The sequence below is a fragment of the Colletotrichum tamarilloi genome (assembly GCF_030869305.1).
Source record: "Colletotrichum tamarilloi strain Tom-12 chromosome Unknown Scaffold_8.1, whole genome shotgun sequence".
Lineage (NCBI taxonomy): Eukaryota > Fungi > Ascomycota > Sordariomycetes > Glomerellales > Glomerellaceae > Colletotrichum > Colletotrichum tamarilloi.
Genome location: NW_026849391.1, coordinates 525713 through 542533, shown reverse-complemented (window position 1 = coordinate 542533; position 16821 = coordinate 525713). Strand labels below are relative to the sequence as shown.

Below are 16821 nucleotides of genomic sequence, written 5' to 3'. Positions count from 1 at the left end.
CCTGACGAGGTGCTTGCATGGACGACAAATTCGGCTGAAGAATGCCCAATTTGCTGTCGATTCTCGATAAAGTACCTAGAAAGTAAGACATGCGAGGAGTACGGTGAAAGGGCGCGCTGGTGGGGGTGGGGGGCGGGGGCGGCAGGTGTTTCGCGGCAGCTGAGCCCTCCTGGAAAGTGAAGCTTTCTTGGTCTTTGGGCTGACAGACTACCTTCACTCGGCGTGATCACTACAGGTCTTATTTTGAGGGTCTGCTGCGCATCTTACTTCTCGGATTCGAGGATACACTGGACCTTCATTGGTCGGAGACCAGTGCAGCGAAATGATGGAAGATTGAGTTTTGAATCGGCGGAAAGTCCGCAGAGAAAAGTCCGCAGTCGTCGCATTCCTCGCATTCGACTGATTTTGGTGGCAGTGTCTGACTAGGCTTTTCTAGCAAGAGATTGTGTGAGTTCGCCTTCCTTCAATACCGCACTGCATCGAAGGAAGTCTCGGGACGCGTGAGAAGGATAAAGTCATGAGTGTTTCCTTCCTGGCAAGAAAACATGACTGCCGGCATTCTATATTGCCTTCTTCTTGTTCGCGACGTCCCTGTGACATGAATATCTCGTCTGACCCTCATCACAGAGCGACCTCTGACATAACAACCGTTTCCATTTGAAGACTAGGATAGCTGCCTGGCTGCACCATGTCGACCACGATCGCTGCAGACGAACTGCACACAGTGCCCAGTAATTCGTCGTTGCCCACATACTCCTCGGCAATAGGCATCGAGCTCACAGAAATTTCACCATCAACATCGTCCGATTCCAGTCCCGCACCCCCAGCCTACGATCACACAACAACCGTCATCCCGGGAGACGCGGAAGTCGTGCCCAGCAGTGATGGCGGCTCAGAACCCTCCCCCTCAGGAGACGCCTTCACTCCTACAGTGCACTTCCAGATCGAGACCACCGGAAAGCAATGGCTCTCGCTCCCCATCGGCACCCGGCCCGACCCAATCGCGATCTACCACGTCGAAGCGGGCTCCTGGAGCGCGGAATCCGTTCCGGCATACGTCTCCCTCCGCTTCTCGCGCAATGATGGGAGCTGCCACCTCCTCAGGGGTGACGACGCATCTCAGACACCCGTATGCACGACGCTCTACCGCTTCGGGCCGGGGAAGCCTCCCGTCTTCCGACCGTCTCAGGCTCTCACGCCGTTTCACGTACCCACGCCTCCAGCGTCTTCTGGCTCTTCTTCGACGGAGGTATCACTCCAAGAAGAGGAGAATGGTCACCGCGAGGTAGACGTGAGCGTCGCAGACCTCCAGATCGTCTCCAAGTCCCTCACCTCCCGCACCCAGATTCTCAAGACGCCATTGGGAACCTTCCAGTGGCGCTATGCCACGCGCAAAGAACGCGCTACAGTGCCTGGCGCCGACCAACTACTCGTCTGCGAGCTCGTACAGACCGTCGCTCTGGCAGGCGGGAAGAAGACGGAGGAGAACAAGACGAGAATCGCGCAGTTTGTTCGTGGCAAGGAAACGAGGACGCGGGGAACTGGGCGCACAACGGCGGGGAATGGGGGCAGATTGATGCTCGATGTGATGAGGTGGGCTGACTCGAAGGACGGTAGAAGAGAGGCGGTGGAGGTGCTAGTTGTTGCGAGTTGTGTCTGCATGTTGAAGAAGGAGGTTGATCGGAGACGGATGCAGCAGATGGTGATACTTGCGGCTGGAGCTTCTGGGGGAGCGTAGTAGTGATTCCCAAGCCCTGTTCATTGTTCCGTCCGGTGTCTGTCTTCCTTATGGGGTAGAAAATATTCCTGAATATAATCATTAATGGTCCCATTTGCCATGGTATCCCTTGATTTCGGCCACACTAGGTAAGAAATACAGACTGCAAAATGGTAGGGTCGGCAGGATGGCTCGGACCCATGACTCCCAAAAATAAATAGCCACCGGGGGTCGAAATCCTTTGTGTGTTCTTGCAAGTGATCAGTCGCAACTACTGCGCCAGAAGTCTCCTCATCCGATGGTGCTAGGAGAGGAGAATAGTTTTCTCATATACCTAGCAAAGGCGGTGCCTGCTCCCTGAATATGCGCTGGCTTCTGTGTATTCATCGTCTCTGGGGAAACATGAGGACGAATTCCCTCATCCTACGACTTTTCGAGACCACATATCACCTCATCCCAACGTGATTACTACCCGCATACCGGCTTATAAGAGCAAATATGTACGTTTACTCCACTATTTGCTCCCGAGTCCAAAGTCGTCATCGATCTTGACCTGAACTTGCTCAACCTTCCCCCTATAGACGGCTGGTCTCAACACATCACTATGTTACCTGAGCTCTAAGGAGCCGATGGATCAATGACAAGTTTAGACTCGCACTCAGCCCGGCAAGCAGGCGAGCCGCGCAGATTTCGCATAAATTCCAGAAGATGGACCACTTTGTATCGTATCAGCATGATTCCTTACTCAGTGAGACTCTATGTATGCTTCTAAAGCTCGGCATGATCATGGAACGTGACAGTCTTGCTGGTAGATCGATTACAATCGAAGACCTGCCGGTGCCATCCATCACTTGGACTCATACAGGTCAAAGATTGGATTCAAGATCCAGTGACTGTACTTCAAGCGTGGTCCATTTGTCCATCTGCCAAGATTAAAAATGACACACAAGCCAAAGACGTCTTAGTATGAGTTTACGAATAAACAACTCCTCCACACCACCCCGTATGCTTCCAGATGATCTGCCGAAGTGCGTCCACCTGGCCTGCAATACACCTATGAGCCTATAGTGAAATCCAGGGCCAGTTTTGAAGACCTGATGGCTTGCCAAAGACCGAGTTTGCTTTGTCCGCACGCGCCTATATCTGCCTATAGGCTGGGCGACTTATGAACCTGATAGTCAGATTCAGTTTTTGAAAGAGCCAGCATGGAAGCACGCATATCAAAACAAAGGAACGACTCTTTCGAGACGAGACGAACTGAGCAGTCTTAGCACACCACGTAATAAGCTTCAAGTGTCCATCAAAAGCGGCATACCAGTAGAGCTTGCCCTAGGAAGAAAGAAAGGCAGGCCTTTCAGCGGTCGCATCACGACGGAGATAATACACCAGCTTTGCAGTGGCTGTGCCTGCCTCATCCTGGCCGCCCAGGTATGATACGGCGCCCAAAAGCACCCACTCACAGAGCTCCGACTAGAAAGGTATCCTTGTTATAAATCACGGCAGGTGACATACAGATAATAACAGTGGCTCGAAAAGGGTTGGTCTATATGAACGATCTATTCACAGGTGTCAACTCGAAGTCAGAAGTTCATTAGAGCTCATTTTTACGTGGTCTCCCGTTTAAGCTCCGTCATCGTCGTTTGCGTCGTGAAGACGAACACGAGAGGAACGAGGGTCCGTGAAGAAAGCTCGTGAGTGTTCTTTTTCCTTCCTCATTTGAGCGGGGTCAATCGCTACCTCCGTGATTAGTGAGAATTTAGTGCAATGAATGAGCTGATAAATCGTCCACAGCTTCTACACCTGGATCGACAAGCAACTTTCTATCGGATCTAGTTTTGAGGAATACGATATGGACCACGAGAATGTGACGATTTATAGCTGAACGTCAGGGCAGAGTGTTCATTTGGGGTCCGCTGTCCTGGCAGGTTATAGGATCTTACGGACAGGATTTTCACACAGACTCATGAGTTTGGCTTGCAAGCTGCCGGCATCTCCCATGCGGGACCATACATGGATTTATTTCCGTTCGAGACGGGAATGTATACACGTAAACATACTGGGAAACTCATATAACATCTGACCTTGTCTACTTACAAAAAGTCTCAATCTTAAATAACATGGAGAAACTTACACTGAGCTGTAGAGACAGACGATTTCGATATATCAGAAGAAAGGGCATGTCTCCCGCCCACTGATACTTGGGTTGACACTGGAAGCTGTTACCATGTCGGCAGCGCTAGTCACGCCACCCCTGCATAGTTAGAAGGGTAACCCCGCACCACCGCTCCAAACAACACAAAAAACGAAGCTATCGTCACCCACCATGGCCCACCACATAGTAGACATCAAAATATCAGAATGAAAACAAAAAACATACAACACCAGGTATTCGCTGGTCGTCACCGACCCAACTACTAATCCGGCCCTCATTGGCTTATCTATGGGAGAGCGGACGGGATCCCGAGTTTTCCAATGGGTATGGTCGTATGTGGTAATCTGGGAAGCAGAAGATGCCCAAATTGAGAGGAAAGGGGGACATTCAGCACCTCTATCTCAACCCCCCATTCCCAGATAGACTCATTCCAGTGAGGGTTGACGTCAGATGGAAAGAGAAAAGTCAAATCTGTCATTTATTCTTATGATTCGTCTCGGTCCCGTTCACTTGTTACCAGAACTCTCGGTGTCCCCTTGGGCCACCATCACGATGTCCAACCAAGGGTTGATCAACTGCTACGGTATCGTAACGTCAGGGATGAAAGCTTCAAGGCCATGATTCACTGCTATTCACATCCATACCTAGGCTCGCTGTGAATTATGAGGTGTCTCTTGTGGCAGGAGAGGGAAACAGCCCTACCAGGTCTGAGCCGAGGAAGTAGACACAAGTACCTTACTCTACAGCCTAACTATCCAGAAGCCTGACTCCATATTTTTATGTCACCTCAGATGTCTAGTGAGCATGACCTTTTAGCATAGCGGCCCTCCATCTGCCTATGTACGCCATATTGTACCTGATACCACACTCACATCAAAACTCCTTGGCATCACTGAAAGGAAGCGGCCCTTGTGTCAAGAATACTCCAAGGCCTCCTACTTCACCTATTATGCAGAAGACATATGACGTGCGAATTCTAAGCTCAGAACCAATACGCTAATCTTGTCTGACTTGTCAATGTTGAAATGATGGGGGAAAATACTGGCCTAGGCAACCGTGGAAGCCTGAGAAGAAGAAAGTTGATAGCTGAGATAAGCCTGCAGCCCGATTGAGGCCATGAGTCTTTGCATCTCCCATAACACATACTTAAATCGACACTCCTACCACATCGCCTGCGCTCTGCCTGTCTGCTCCAAGCAACCCATTCAACATGACCACCGAGGTGAATACCCCAAGCCTACCATAATCACGCAATGACCTCACTCACAAGCTCAGCCATAATAACCATTGCAACCAAGTCTCTAAGCCAATACTAACCTTCTTGTAGTACATCTTCCTGTTTCAGTCAAAGATCATTGCTGCACGTGGGAGTCCTGCTTTTCTAAGAGAGGTTCCCTCCCTCTACGAAAATGTCCTTGAGCTCCAGCTACCGGACTGCATCGTCAACGAGGCATTCTTGCCCAAAAACGTGATTCTCAAAATAGAGTATCCTAAAGACAGGGACCTATTCGATCCACCAAAGACGGCGCTCTTCGAAAACGAGGCCCTCATCTACGACCGGCTTCAACCGCTGCAAGGGAGCGTTATCCCAAGATACCTGGGCTTAGCGGGCATCGCGGGCAGGAGAGCGCACCTCTTGTCAGATATCGGCGGCATGTCCATGATCAAGAAGGAACTCCTCCGGACTGATCCAGCGACAAACTTTGAGGAGATGATTTCTGTTTCACTTTGTCTCATACGTCAACACGGCGTTCGGCTAGAGTATCTGGACCCGTCCAACGTCCACTTGTGCGGAGATGCGCTTTGCATCGTGGATCTTGAGCATGCCCAGTTGATTCCGTCAGACCTCTCCCACGAGGAGGAGGAAGAGGAGGAGGATCGTCTCCGGGAACAAGTACGACATTTCGTGGATAACATCCAGGCTCGACGAGATCTTGAGAAGAAGATGATAGAATTGCACAGGCATCCTCCCTGGCGATTCAAATCTCCGAGACCTTAAAAAAGGAAAGAGGCGACAAAAGGAAAGAAGTTTGATAAGCTGAGAGAGGTTACTGGGGGGCATGGGGTTGTGGTCGAAAGGCCCGACCTCCGCCGGGCATCAGGCTCCTCCTCAGACATAATCGTAGATGATTAGCATGAGTCTATTGATAGGCAAGAGAAGAACTATGTCAGGCCTGAGTCGTTAGCGTGCTCTCGGGAACTCACAATGAGGGGGACAAAAACATTATTCGCTGCAGTCTACTCGGGTTTCTCGGTTATTTCAATGCTCTGACCAAGACTCCTGACTTACTGGACTGGGCCTCTCGACATAGTTGGGAATATGCATGATAATTGAGAAACTCATGATGGTGGTAGATATCCTACAATCGCCATCGATCCCGGATTCGTATTGAGGGACTGTTAAAATTGCCTAGCTCAATGAGACCGGCTAGCAGGTCATCAGCCCGGTTGCGGTGTATTGTGAGGTCAAAATCAGTGGTATTAGTGATTTAAGTGATGACAGACCTGGCTGGTCGTAGCATGGTCAATCTAGGCAGACTGTACAACTCAATGACATTGACCAAAATCAAATCAACTTATGACGTTGTTTATTCATCTCACCGGGCTATAAGTCCTCTGCACAGTATCGTGGGATGGTGGTGGTAGGCCGGGCTGGCAGTAGCACCATATCCAAAGCAAGCCGAGCTCTTTTTCACTTGTCACGCTGCAAGTAACGAGAGATAGGAAACCACTTGTTAGGTAAGGAAGCAAAACCTTCAGTCGTCGCACATGAAGCCTGGTTGAGACTCACAGGGCAAAGTGACGCCGATGCTGATGACAATGATAGTGATAATTATGAAGACAACGGCGTCATCTCAAACAGTAGCAAGAAATAGCTTCTTCTACCCTCAGACCTCGCAGAGTTTGTCAATGACTTACCATCCTTCATCAAGCAATGCGATTAACATTAGACAGCTCGTCAAGTCCACCAAGCGCAAGGAAATCGCGTTCATATACTCGGGCCATGACCCAGCGTGCCGCGTACTTGCGAAGTACTCGATCATGACCTACATAAGGCACCCCACGTAACCCCAAGAAGTGAAGTGATCAACACCGCGCTTACTGGGGTTGAACATATGAGGGGCCCACCCAGTTGACTTGGAGAGGAAGAGGCCAGTCTGATCGGCCTTTCCAGGCGAGAGATGCCAACTAACCTCGTCGCACAAGACAACATCACACTAGGTAGCCTTGATCCCTCTCTTCCATCATATTCACCACAATACATACACTCAGGGACTGGAAAAGGGTACGCACGACCCGTTTCAAAAGACATGACAAATTTCGAGTCTCAGAACTTCGTATACACAAACATGGAGCTGATTGCAGTACCGCCTTATCGTGGTTGGCCGCGCCTCGCTCCCGTACATTTTTTACATCAGAACGTCGTCTGTCGTTGGGGGCTCAACACTGATGGCGTAGATGACGTGACTTATATACGTTGTACTGCGGACCGAGGACCTCTTTACTCCCCTCTCTACTCCCCTCAGCCACGAGCTACTCCGTATATCCACTTCCCAAACCTCAGCGCCTCAGCACGCCTCGCTGCCAAATCCCAAACCTACACTCACAACTTACACAAACCCATCCCCCGCACATCACGAAAGCAGCCAAGCATAAGCATCCAGTAGTTCATCAATAAGCAGGTCAGAAAAGAGGCTGTATTGTTTGTATCCATCACCAAAGCCAGGGTACGCAGCAAAGACGAAAACCTTTCCCCACGACCAAAACACAATCGTCTCCAGTCTTCGCCACATCTCCCAGCTTCGACTACTTTCTACAAAACGCGTCGCCTTTTTTCCGTTCCTCCCCGTGTTACCAAGCCAAGGAACATCTACTCCTCGAGCCGCGTTTACAGAAACTGCAGCACAAAAACTCAAAATGAAACTCCAGATTTCACTCATTCCAATCCCCTCCATATCGACACATGCGCGTCAACATCACAAGATGACGCCCGAAAAAAGAAGACATCATTGCATCTTTCCCCTCCTCCCATCCCAGTATTGGCAAACTTCCGAGATACGTAGAAAGCCGATAGTTAAAGACAGGGAAGAAAAGGGCAAGGACCGCAGATGTCGACTACATACATGAAAGTGAGAAAGAAACAAAGAGCTTCCTCAACTACAAGACGCGAAATCATCAGGGTAAAACGGTCAAGCCAAAGATCCCAGTCGGAAAGGAATCATTTGGCTCCTATCTCCCTCATATCCCCTCCCCATTTCTTTTGTCTGCTTTCCACACCGTTGATCGTCTTTTCCGAGTCCATAATCCCCGGCTCAAGTCCTGCCCTTAGACTACTAACGCTTGGACCGTCTTCTGCTGTTTGCCCCGTGATGAACGTTGCAGGCATTGAGACAGGGAGGTCAAGTGGCGTCTTCGCCTACTCGAGAACCATTCGCCAAGATCAAAACAAAGTCGTACTGCGCGGTCGATGCTGATTTCGTAAAAGAAAAAGGTCATTTCATGTCGTTAAAAGTCGTAAAGCTCGTCCAGAAAGGCCCCGGTGTCTCTATTGAACACCATGCTTCCTCCACTCTCCATAAGTCTTGCAGACCATGGTGATAATGACCATGATCGTGTCTTGCCAATTGCAAACTCCACCATTGAGGGACAGCAAACACTTCGCTTGCCCATTTAGGTGAATCGCGTCAAACCCCTCCACCGGCTGGGCAGCTCGCGCTCCTGCGCAACGCCATAGTTCTCCCCTTCGCAACCGAACCCGCGGTTCTTAAACTGCTCGGGTCCGCACTGCATGACCGCCGCGCCGTGGTTCGAGTTGGGCCTCAGGCCCAGCGGCTCGGCTGCCTTGCGGGCGGTTCGGGAAGTCCAGGCACGAGCTGCCTCGCGGAAGGATCGCCTCGAGTCGTTGGAATCGATGCTACTGCGAGTGCTAGCCGCGTAGGAGGGATTCGGGGGCGTAAAGTCCGTGTCCATGGGCATGGGGCCGAGAGAGGACGAGGGCTGGTGCTTGGCGAGCTTATTGCTTGCGCGGTTCGAGCTACTAAACGACCGGCGAACAAAAACAGTACCTCCACCGACAGCGCGGGGGGGTGGGGGAGGAGGCATGTAGTTAGGAGGAGGCGGAGGCGGCATGTAATTGGGAGGTGGCATGTCCACCGAGGCAGACTGGGCGTGAGACCTTTGCTTGCGGAGACCTGGGATCGAGAGGTCAACGGACATACGAGAAGCAGACTTGCGCAGCTTCTTGGCTGCCGACATATCTTCATCATTGTCCATGCCGCGTTTCCTGTTTCCGTCGCGCGAATCTGGCAAAGGCTGAACCTCCTCAGTCGCCGGGAGAGGCCACTGACCCGATACGCGCTCGGCAAAGGACTTCTTGTCCGTGGGAGGCTTGGTCGAGTACGTGGTGGTCGAGGGGTTGAACGAGGGCGGGGGAGGCTGGCGGGTGGAGCGGATAGCATGCGCATCAAAGAAACCATCCTTCATAAGTTGCTGGTAGCTGGCCATGATCTCGTCTCTGCTGGGCATGCCCGCGCCGTTCGCGAAATGTGCAGGCATCGCGGCGGCGGTCGGCGCGCCAATGGGGCCCAGGCCGTTGCCGTTACCATTGCTGCTGCCGAAGCCCTCAGCCCCGCCTCCTTGAGCAAGGAGCTTGCCATCGAGGCTCAGTGGGCGCTTAGCCCCCTTATCCTTGTCCCTGACGAAGCTCAGCTTCTCGCGGAGGCCGCCCCAGAAACCCTTCTTCCCGACGTGGCTGCTAGCCGAACTGGCGGGTCTCTTAACTTCGCCGTAGGTGATTGTCGGTTGGTGTAGAAGTGGCTGGGACTGCTGGTGTAGCGGCTGGTGATGTTGCTGCTGCCGAAGTCTCTCAGGGGAGAAGACACCAGCGTCGGGTGCGTCGACGTAAAAGTCCATGTGGAAACGGCGGGCAATCTCAGTCGAATCCTCGGGGCCGAGGAAGTCGATTGGTGGCGCAGCCGAGGTACGGTCGTTCATTGAACCCTCGACGAAGCGGGAATTGGCGCGCTGCACCGACGAGTTTGATCGTTTCGCCGCGGGTCGCTGGCCGTTGGACGTCGAATTGCTTGACGGAGGGCCCGCGATCGGGTGGGAGGTCAGCGGACCAGGCGCCGACGGGTCCTCCATTGTTGACATGGGCATTGTTTCGTTTGTGCTTTGGTCCAATGTTTTGTTCAGAAAGGGGGTTTGGGTGATTGAGTTTCTTGCTGTGTGGGTTGACAGCCGAAATCCAACCTTTTTTCGTCTGTTCTTCTTTACTTGAGGTCTGTTGAACCGGGGGAAAGACGTAATGGAAGCTGTCGTCAGACCCTGATGAGCGCAAAGGTGAGGGGAAGGTTTTGTCGGGCGATGCGGTGCTGCGGCATCCGAAAGGGTTTTTGTTTACTTTTCTGTCGTTACATCTGCCACGCTCCGCATCCGCGCAGGCACGCGGCGCAACCTCTCTGTCGTCGCGGGCTTCTTCCCTGCACAGATGGCAGAGGAGAAGGCACAATGAGGCGTGTTCAGGATGATGAGAGTTCGAGTATTGTTGCAGTGTGGAGTGGGGATGGAAGAGTGAGAAAGTGCTGAAAAGGGGGAGAGGGAAGAAGATACAGCGAGGACGAAGTTTGGAAGAAAGTAAGGCAAGGTAAGCTAAGCTAAGCTAACGGTACGCGCAGAAGTCACGAACCGTGATGGGCTTGGTTGGAGGCGTGTTGATCTCGTAGTACCAAACGTATTGGAAGGGCAACGGCAACCAACAATGGAGAGCCAGGGGTAGTGCGATTTTTTGGGGGGGAAAGACCCGCAAATGGTCCAATGTCGGCCGGGGTTGCTGACCTCTGATGGCTGCTGTTCCCCGAACTAAGGGCCAGAATGGGCAACTGGGGGCCGCGAAAGGTGGAATCGGCCGTTGCTGCGTTGCTCGGGCAAACAAAACGCGCCCACATTTATCCCATTCGTCCCTGGACGCGCAAGATGCGACTCCACTTGGCGCGTTGCCCTTCACCGGGCCATCCTCGCCATCCTCACCTTAAAAACTAGCCGAGAGGAGCATTGGCCACGTGACGCTTGGACCTGGTGCTCTTTCCCTTACATCCAAGGCATATTCCGTACGACGACCACCTCTGTCTCTCAGACTCTCTCCCGTGATCTCATCTCATCTCACCCTTCCTCTCTCTCACACATTAGCTTGTTGTCTATTTACGTCCGTTGGTGCTGTCAATCTAGCTTGATCGTGCCACGCACGCACGCAGCACGCTACGGCTCACATATCCCATGCACCTGTTCTCTCAAGCTATCTTAGTACTCAGATCTTACCCGTCTCACGCTACTGGGACATTGAGATCGACAAAGCTGAGGGAATCCGGCGTTGACGCAAGCACAATGTTGTATCGCAACACACACATCCGAGATGGTCACTTCGTAAGGCTTATCTCTCATAGGAGCCGTACTCATCTCATGCCTTGTTAGAGCCTCACGTCACTTGTCAACGTCACGAGAAAGGATAGGTAAAGTATCGGTAGCGTCTTTGAGAATTGGAACCTTTTTCCCATTTTCCTATACAAAAGTTTAAACTAACTGTCCCCGTTGCCCACGGGGCACAGTGGACGACCCACTATCAATCCATGCAGTACTCCTGCCCAACTAGACACAAGGAAATAACAAAAGCAAGACCAATGACACATTAAAGCTCACTCAGATGTGCCTGTCTTCGTGAACATCGAAAAGTCGTTTCGTTTTCAATTCCAGTCTGAATCATGATCAAGTAAGACATGGTAGGAAAGTAAAGATGATCGCTCGTGGCCAAGTAAAACGGCCATCAAGATCGTAGAGAGTGTTGGGGGAACATAGGGAAAGAAACTTGGTTTCCGAGGGGTGCCGTAAATGATGACTGACTCCCGGTTGGTATATACAATTCGAAAAGTTGTCTCCGATCCTTCAAACGCCCCATTGCCCAAGAACGCTTGGATGCAAAATACCACCGCCCTTAATACGAAGCCGCCGAAACGCCGTCAAGCAAGTGCACCGGAACCTCATTGCGGGTTGACAATCTTGTAGTAATCGTTTGCCGGCTTCACGCCAAATGTACCGTCGGCACGCTTGTACTCGAGAGGATCTTGCACAACGTAGCGGTGGTTGTAGTGAGCGCTGTTGTGATGAGGATCCTGTGGGCGTTGCCTGTCGTACAAGGGGCGCTGGCTGTCGATGAAGGTGTCTCCGTAGCCACGCTTGGTGCCTGCACGTGCTGGCTCGTAAACGGGGTTGTGAGAGCTAGGAGGAGCAGCCTCGATGAACTCTGAACGACCCGTCATGGAAGGAGCAGTGAGCTTCTCGATGGAGGGCAGCATAGGCGGGAGTTTGGTGCCCATGTGCGGCAGATCGGAAACTGGAGCAAGCTGGCGAGGAGGAAGAGAATCTCTCCTGTAGTCCGAATCGCGCCTGGCCATGTCGTGGTCCCTTGGTCCCGGACCGTACACAGAAGGAGAAGGTGGCACCATCATGGCAGATGGCCGTCTGTCGTACGAATCGTGGGGCGTGGGAGGCGGATTGCTCGAGGCATACTGGGAGCTGGGTCTGCTCGAGTAGCCGTAGCTTGCGGGTTGATAAGGCGAGGGCTGCTGAGACTGGTACGAGGCCGTGGTAGGAGAAATGGGCGGCGGCTGCGCCGAAGGTTGCGCGTATTGGTGAGGAGGGTAGGGTGCACTCGAGGCATCGGATCCGAATCGCAGGTGAACGTTGGTGGAGGGGGCTGGGCCGTATGACATGGGCGGCGGCGGCGGTGGCGGCGCCTGGAAAGTCTCGGCTTTGAAATTCTCAATGAGAGATGGTTTGCGTTCCGGAGCAGGCGGGTACGCGGCGCGGTGCTCGCTGCTGTTACTCGTCGACCTCGCACGATACTGTTCCGCATTGCTACGAATCTCTGGCGTCTGTGTTCTCCTGGCCGTGCTCCTGAATTCGTTTTCGGGGTTGGTGTCGAACTCGTTTCCAGTCGGCTTTCCGTCGCGTCTTCGCATGCGGACGTCACGGCGAATACGCACGCGACATCCCTGCTCAGAGATGGTCTTGCTCAGGTTGGTGCTCTCGGTAAGACCAGGGAACTTCTTTGCGCTGAAGACGTTGAATGGCACCGATTTGACAGCCATTCTGTATTGGAAGCAGGGGTTCTCATCCTCATCATCCGCGTCGCCGCCCGGTTCCCGATCCTCCGCCCTCTTCACATCTTCGTACAGGTGGAAGGCCAAGACGTAGCGTCCCTCGTGACGGACGGAAAGGTCGGGGAACAGGAAGTAGCCTGCCTCTGTAGGCCTGTCGAGATATGCCATACCCGAAACCGGCATGCCAGTCAGGACGGGAGGTGAAGTTGCCGCGGGAGTTTGAACGCGTCCATGAGCCATGGGGCGCGCGGGTGTCAGCTCAGCATAGAGGAAGAAGTTGGCCCGGTAGTTGAAAGTGATATCGGTAGCTTCGGCTCTGGTAGGTCCCTCGTAGACGTGCAACTGCACCACGGGGGGAGGATCGACGGGGCGTCTATCGGCCGCGGCTAAATAATGAAGGTCAGAGGCAATTCAACGACAAGCAGTTGAGGGACATCGAAGCTCTCTTACACTTCTGACCAGATCCGCATGCACGCGCACGCTCAGGTTGCTGCAGAACCTTTAACTCATACCACATCCTCGAGCCAGACCGCGTCGGCCTGTCCTCGTAACTCTCGGATTCCCCGATGTGGTCCAACTGGACGTGGCGGCTGATATCGACGGGCATGGTGAATGTTGTGGGATTGTTGTCGGGATTATTGTCGAGACTACACTTAATATCAATCGATCCCAACGATCGATGGCCTTGCACAGGTCTGGTTGAAATGTTAGGAGACCAAATTGCACTTTACGTGGCTGATGCAGGATAGAGGCCTCAGAAACGCCTGCGCCGTTCTCAATTCTTTGGTTGTGGGGGATCCGCTACGTTGTCGAGTGCCCCGACAGAACGGAACGCAGGGCGCGAGGCCGTTTTCCTCCAAGCAGCAACCGGTTCACGTACTTTCGGGCCAGTGACCAGGCAAAGGTGTTCCCAATAACAACAATTCCTTCTTGCTCCTTCGATTTCAAGCACGAGGTCGTAAAGTAAGCGCTGGCGATATTCGACGACAACGACTGCGATGGTGAGGTTGTCTGTAATTCCCAGATGGCTCGGGGACGGTTGGTGAACAGGAGAGAAGGAAAGAGGAGGACGGGTGGGAATGGGGGTTTGATGAGGGAGACGGATGGGAGAGTGGGTCCACTGGGATTGGAAAGAGTGGGAAGCGAAGGAACGCAATTGGCTTTTGGGGGGGGGGGGTGTACGAGTGTCTGATGGCTGGGACCTGGGCTGGACCGGGACTAGCAGGACTGGGACAGAGGGGGAAGAGAGCAGCAAGAGAAGGGGGGGACAGTGTGAGATGTACTGACAAGGGACCAGGGAGTAGGTAGATGAATGGAGACGGACTGGGGGGAAGGGGATGGTAGACTCTCGAGTTGGACGGAAGCACACCAAGGTCGAACAGCGGGCCATTATGGGCGAGGTAGGGTCCATAATTCCCTGGATGGACTCTACCAAATGGTAGAGCATGGAAGTGGAAGGGAAAAAAGCCCCGCACTGGGAACCTTACCAAAGGTGCCATCTTTGGGTACCGTACCTCAAGTTAGGGAAGTATGGCAATCTCTGAATACTGTGCATTCCCAGATGATTCCATTGGCACTGGGTGTGAGTGAGAGAGGGACCCAATGCCTCGGACTGGGGCCCAGCTGACTCGGCGGTAATTGGTAGAGACGAAATGACAATGACGGCCGCTCCAGGGCCCAAACTCAGAACCTCCTCCCCCAGCCCAGCCAGCCCAGTCTCCAGCCCAGCTTCGGCCTCTGAGATCACTCGCTCCCCCAGTCAGTTCGTTCCCAGTCCACTGGACCCATCCATCCTGCTGAATCAACTGTGCGTAATTGGTCAGAGTTCCAATCATGTCTCGGTGTCTTGCTTGGTTCACCTTTTGTTACGGAGTACTGCTTGCTTTATCCCATCCTACCCCAGCACAGTACGTGAGAGTTTGGCTATCACGGGAGGTTAGGTAGGTACTGCAGTCTGTACGGATACATAGCCTTCCAGCAGTCCGGCTAACGGGGTCACAAAATAGCACACACCACCTCTCTGAAAGCCATTCGACCTTCCTTCTGTTCCGGTGCTGTGGCGCTGACGGCGCTGATGCCAAGCCGAGTTGGAATGCTCATGGCCCAGCAAAAGATCCATCACTAAACCTTACAGCGCTGCCCGGGAACTCAGCCCTCCGTCGTTACGTCCCTTGATGGTAAGGTTAAGCCAAAAATGACGGGTGAGGATGAGGATGAGTGAGTGCCTCCTGAGTTTTCAGGACAAGGGGCAAGCCAAGTTTGGAAAAGAAGAGCCATAGTCCGCACAGCGGCCCTTGCTTCACTGTGTGCCCGTATCCGTACGAATGCTTGCCTTCTGGCATCTGGCCAGTGGTCGTTCACGCACTCACGTACTCCACTCTGCTCTGCTCTGCGCGTCTGCCAGAAACCCAGGCAAGACAGCGGGTGTGAGGTTGGCACAAAGGGGGGGAGAAAGGGAAGAAGAGGTTTTCCCTGGTGATACTGCGGGATTGTGAAGGAGCGAGCTATCCTTGATACCGTTTCCCACGACCACATCTGCGCAGTCCGTCTTGTACCCAGTGTGAAATGGGTAAAGAGGAGAATGAGAAGAATGGCATCTCAAGTCAGTACGGGGGAGTACGGGGGCAGGGACGGACAGGGGGAAATGGGGGGCGTGTGTGGTAGACAGTGTGAGCCGTCCGCTAGACTCAGGTCTAATCCGTATCCGTCGAGCACTTCGTCGTCCACACATGGGTCGAGATATGTGCCAATACTAGCGAGGCGCTGGCTTGGGTTCTTTTGCTGGCGTTTGCTGCTAGTTCGCTTCCAGAGACTGAGATCCCGCGGCGTCCTGTGTCACCGAACGAGAATGGACGATTCCAGCGGGTGAAGAAACTCCACATTGGCAAAGCAAGGGACAGTCTTCTTCTTGCATCGTCCTGTTCTCTTCCTTCTATTCTCTCGCAAGTAGGCTTCCACCAGCATCCGCCATCGCGAATTCAAATTCAAAAGGGTCTCATCTCAACCCGAAAGACACCTCAAAAGGTTGCCGCGCTTATTCCACCAGAGCTTGCTGCGGCTTGCGTGGTGCGTACCGGTATCCATATTTCCGGATACTTTGCCTAGCTTACGGCAAGGTTTGGCTGATTACCAGTTGCTTCAACGAGAATGAGTGATCGTCACTGCCCATCTCTTCCGGCCTTGTGGTTCATGGCAGCGTGCCATGCGTGCGTACCAGTTATTGGACTTGTCTCTCACTAGAGGCGACTGGTAAAGTTTTAGGTCCATCCCCGTGGCAGGCCAGAAGGAAAACCTTTGCTTTTGCCTCGGCCATGCCAGAAGTTCAGGACAGCCACCGAAAGTCAGTGCTGTACCCACCCAAAAACGCACAAAGAGCCGGAGTCTCGGGTTTGCCTTCGAGAGCGAGGACAGATCTGTCTGTGGCCTTGCCTTACGATGCTGCTGGTGCTGATGCTGGTGGCATTTGGAGGACGGTAAGCAGTCTGTGAGCAGCATTGAGGCGCGTCTGGTCCGAGGTACGTCCGGTCATGCAAATCTTCACCATGGTGGTAATTTCTCGTGCTCACAACTTCTTTCGGACTTCTTCTTCACATACTGGTTCGTTCTGTGTGTACAGTCAGCCTTCCACTGTCCACTGTCTCCCCCTGTGGACTTGATCTCTCACTGGTCGGCTGTTGAGCAGGCATGACAAGGCCAGGCCACCCTTCCAGGAATAAGTGGCAGAGGCGCATAAACAGATGGACCATCATTTGAAAAGTGAACTGCGAATTCGTGGAGCTCCCTCTTGCCCTTCTTAG

General features: G+C 53.0%; 4 protein-coding genes across 4 annotated transcripts; 2 read left to right on the top strand and 2 right to left on the bottom strand.

Moving 5' to 3' along the window:
• Nucleotides 1–688: 688 nt before the first annotated feature.
• On the top strand, nucleotides 689–1738 carry CTAM01_03528 (uncharacterized protein; the record flags this gene model as incomplete). Its single annotated transcript, XM_060519563.1, has 1 exon — nucleotides 689–1738. One exon carries the CDS (start codon nucleotides 689–691, stop codon nucleotides 1736–1738), a length of 1050 nt encoding a protein of 349 aa, XP_060385769.1.
• A 3341-nt stretch (nucleotides 1739–5079) lies between these two features.
• Nucleotides 5080–5868, top strand: CTAM01_03527 (uncharacterized protein; the record flags this gene model as incomplete). The annotated part of the gene is made up of 2 exons (XM_060519562.1): nucleotides 5080–5091; nucleotides 5197–5868. The coding sequence occupies 2 exons, from the start codon at nucleotides 5080–5082 to the stop codon at nucleotides 5866–5868; spliced, it is 684 nt and encodes a 227-aa protein (XP_060385768.1).
• A 2672-nt stretch (nucleotides 5869–8540) lies between these two features.
• On the bottom strand, nucleotides 8541–10028 carry CTAM01_03526 (uncharacterized protein; the record flags this gene model as incomplete). Its single annotated transcript, XM_060519561.1, has 1 exon — nucleotides 8541–10028. One exon carries the CDS (start codon nucleotides 10026–10028, stop codon nucleotides 8541–8543), a length of 1488 nt encoding a protein of 495 aa, XP_060385767.1.
• Nucleotides 10029–11902: 1874 nt separating this feature from the next.
• CTAM01_03525 (uncharacterized protein) lies at nucleotides 11903–13631 on the bottom strand (the record flags this gene model as incomplete). The annotated part of the gene is made up of 2 exons (XM_060519560.1): nucleotides 11903–13410; nucleotides 13475–13631. The coding sequence occupies 2 exons, from the start codon at nucleotides 13629–13631 to the stop codon at nucleotides 11903–11905; spliced, it is 1665 nt and encodes a 554-aa protein (XP_060385766.1).
• Nucleotides 13632–16821: the final 3190 nt, after the last annotated feature.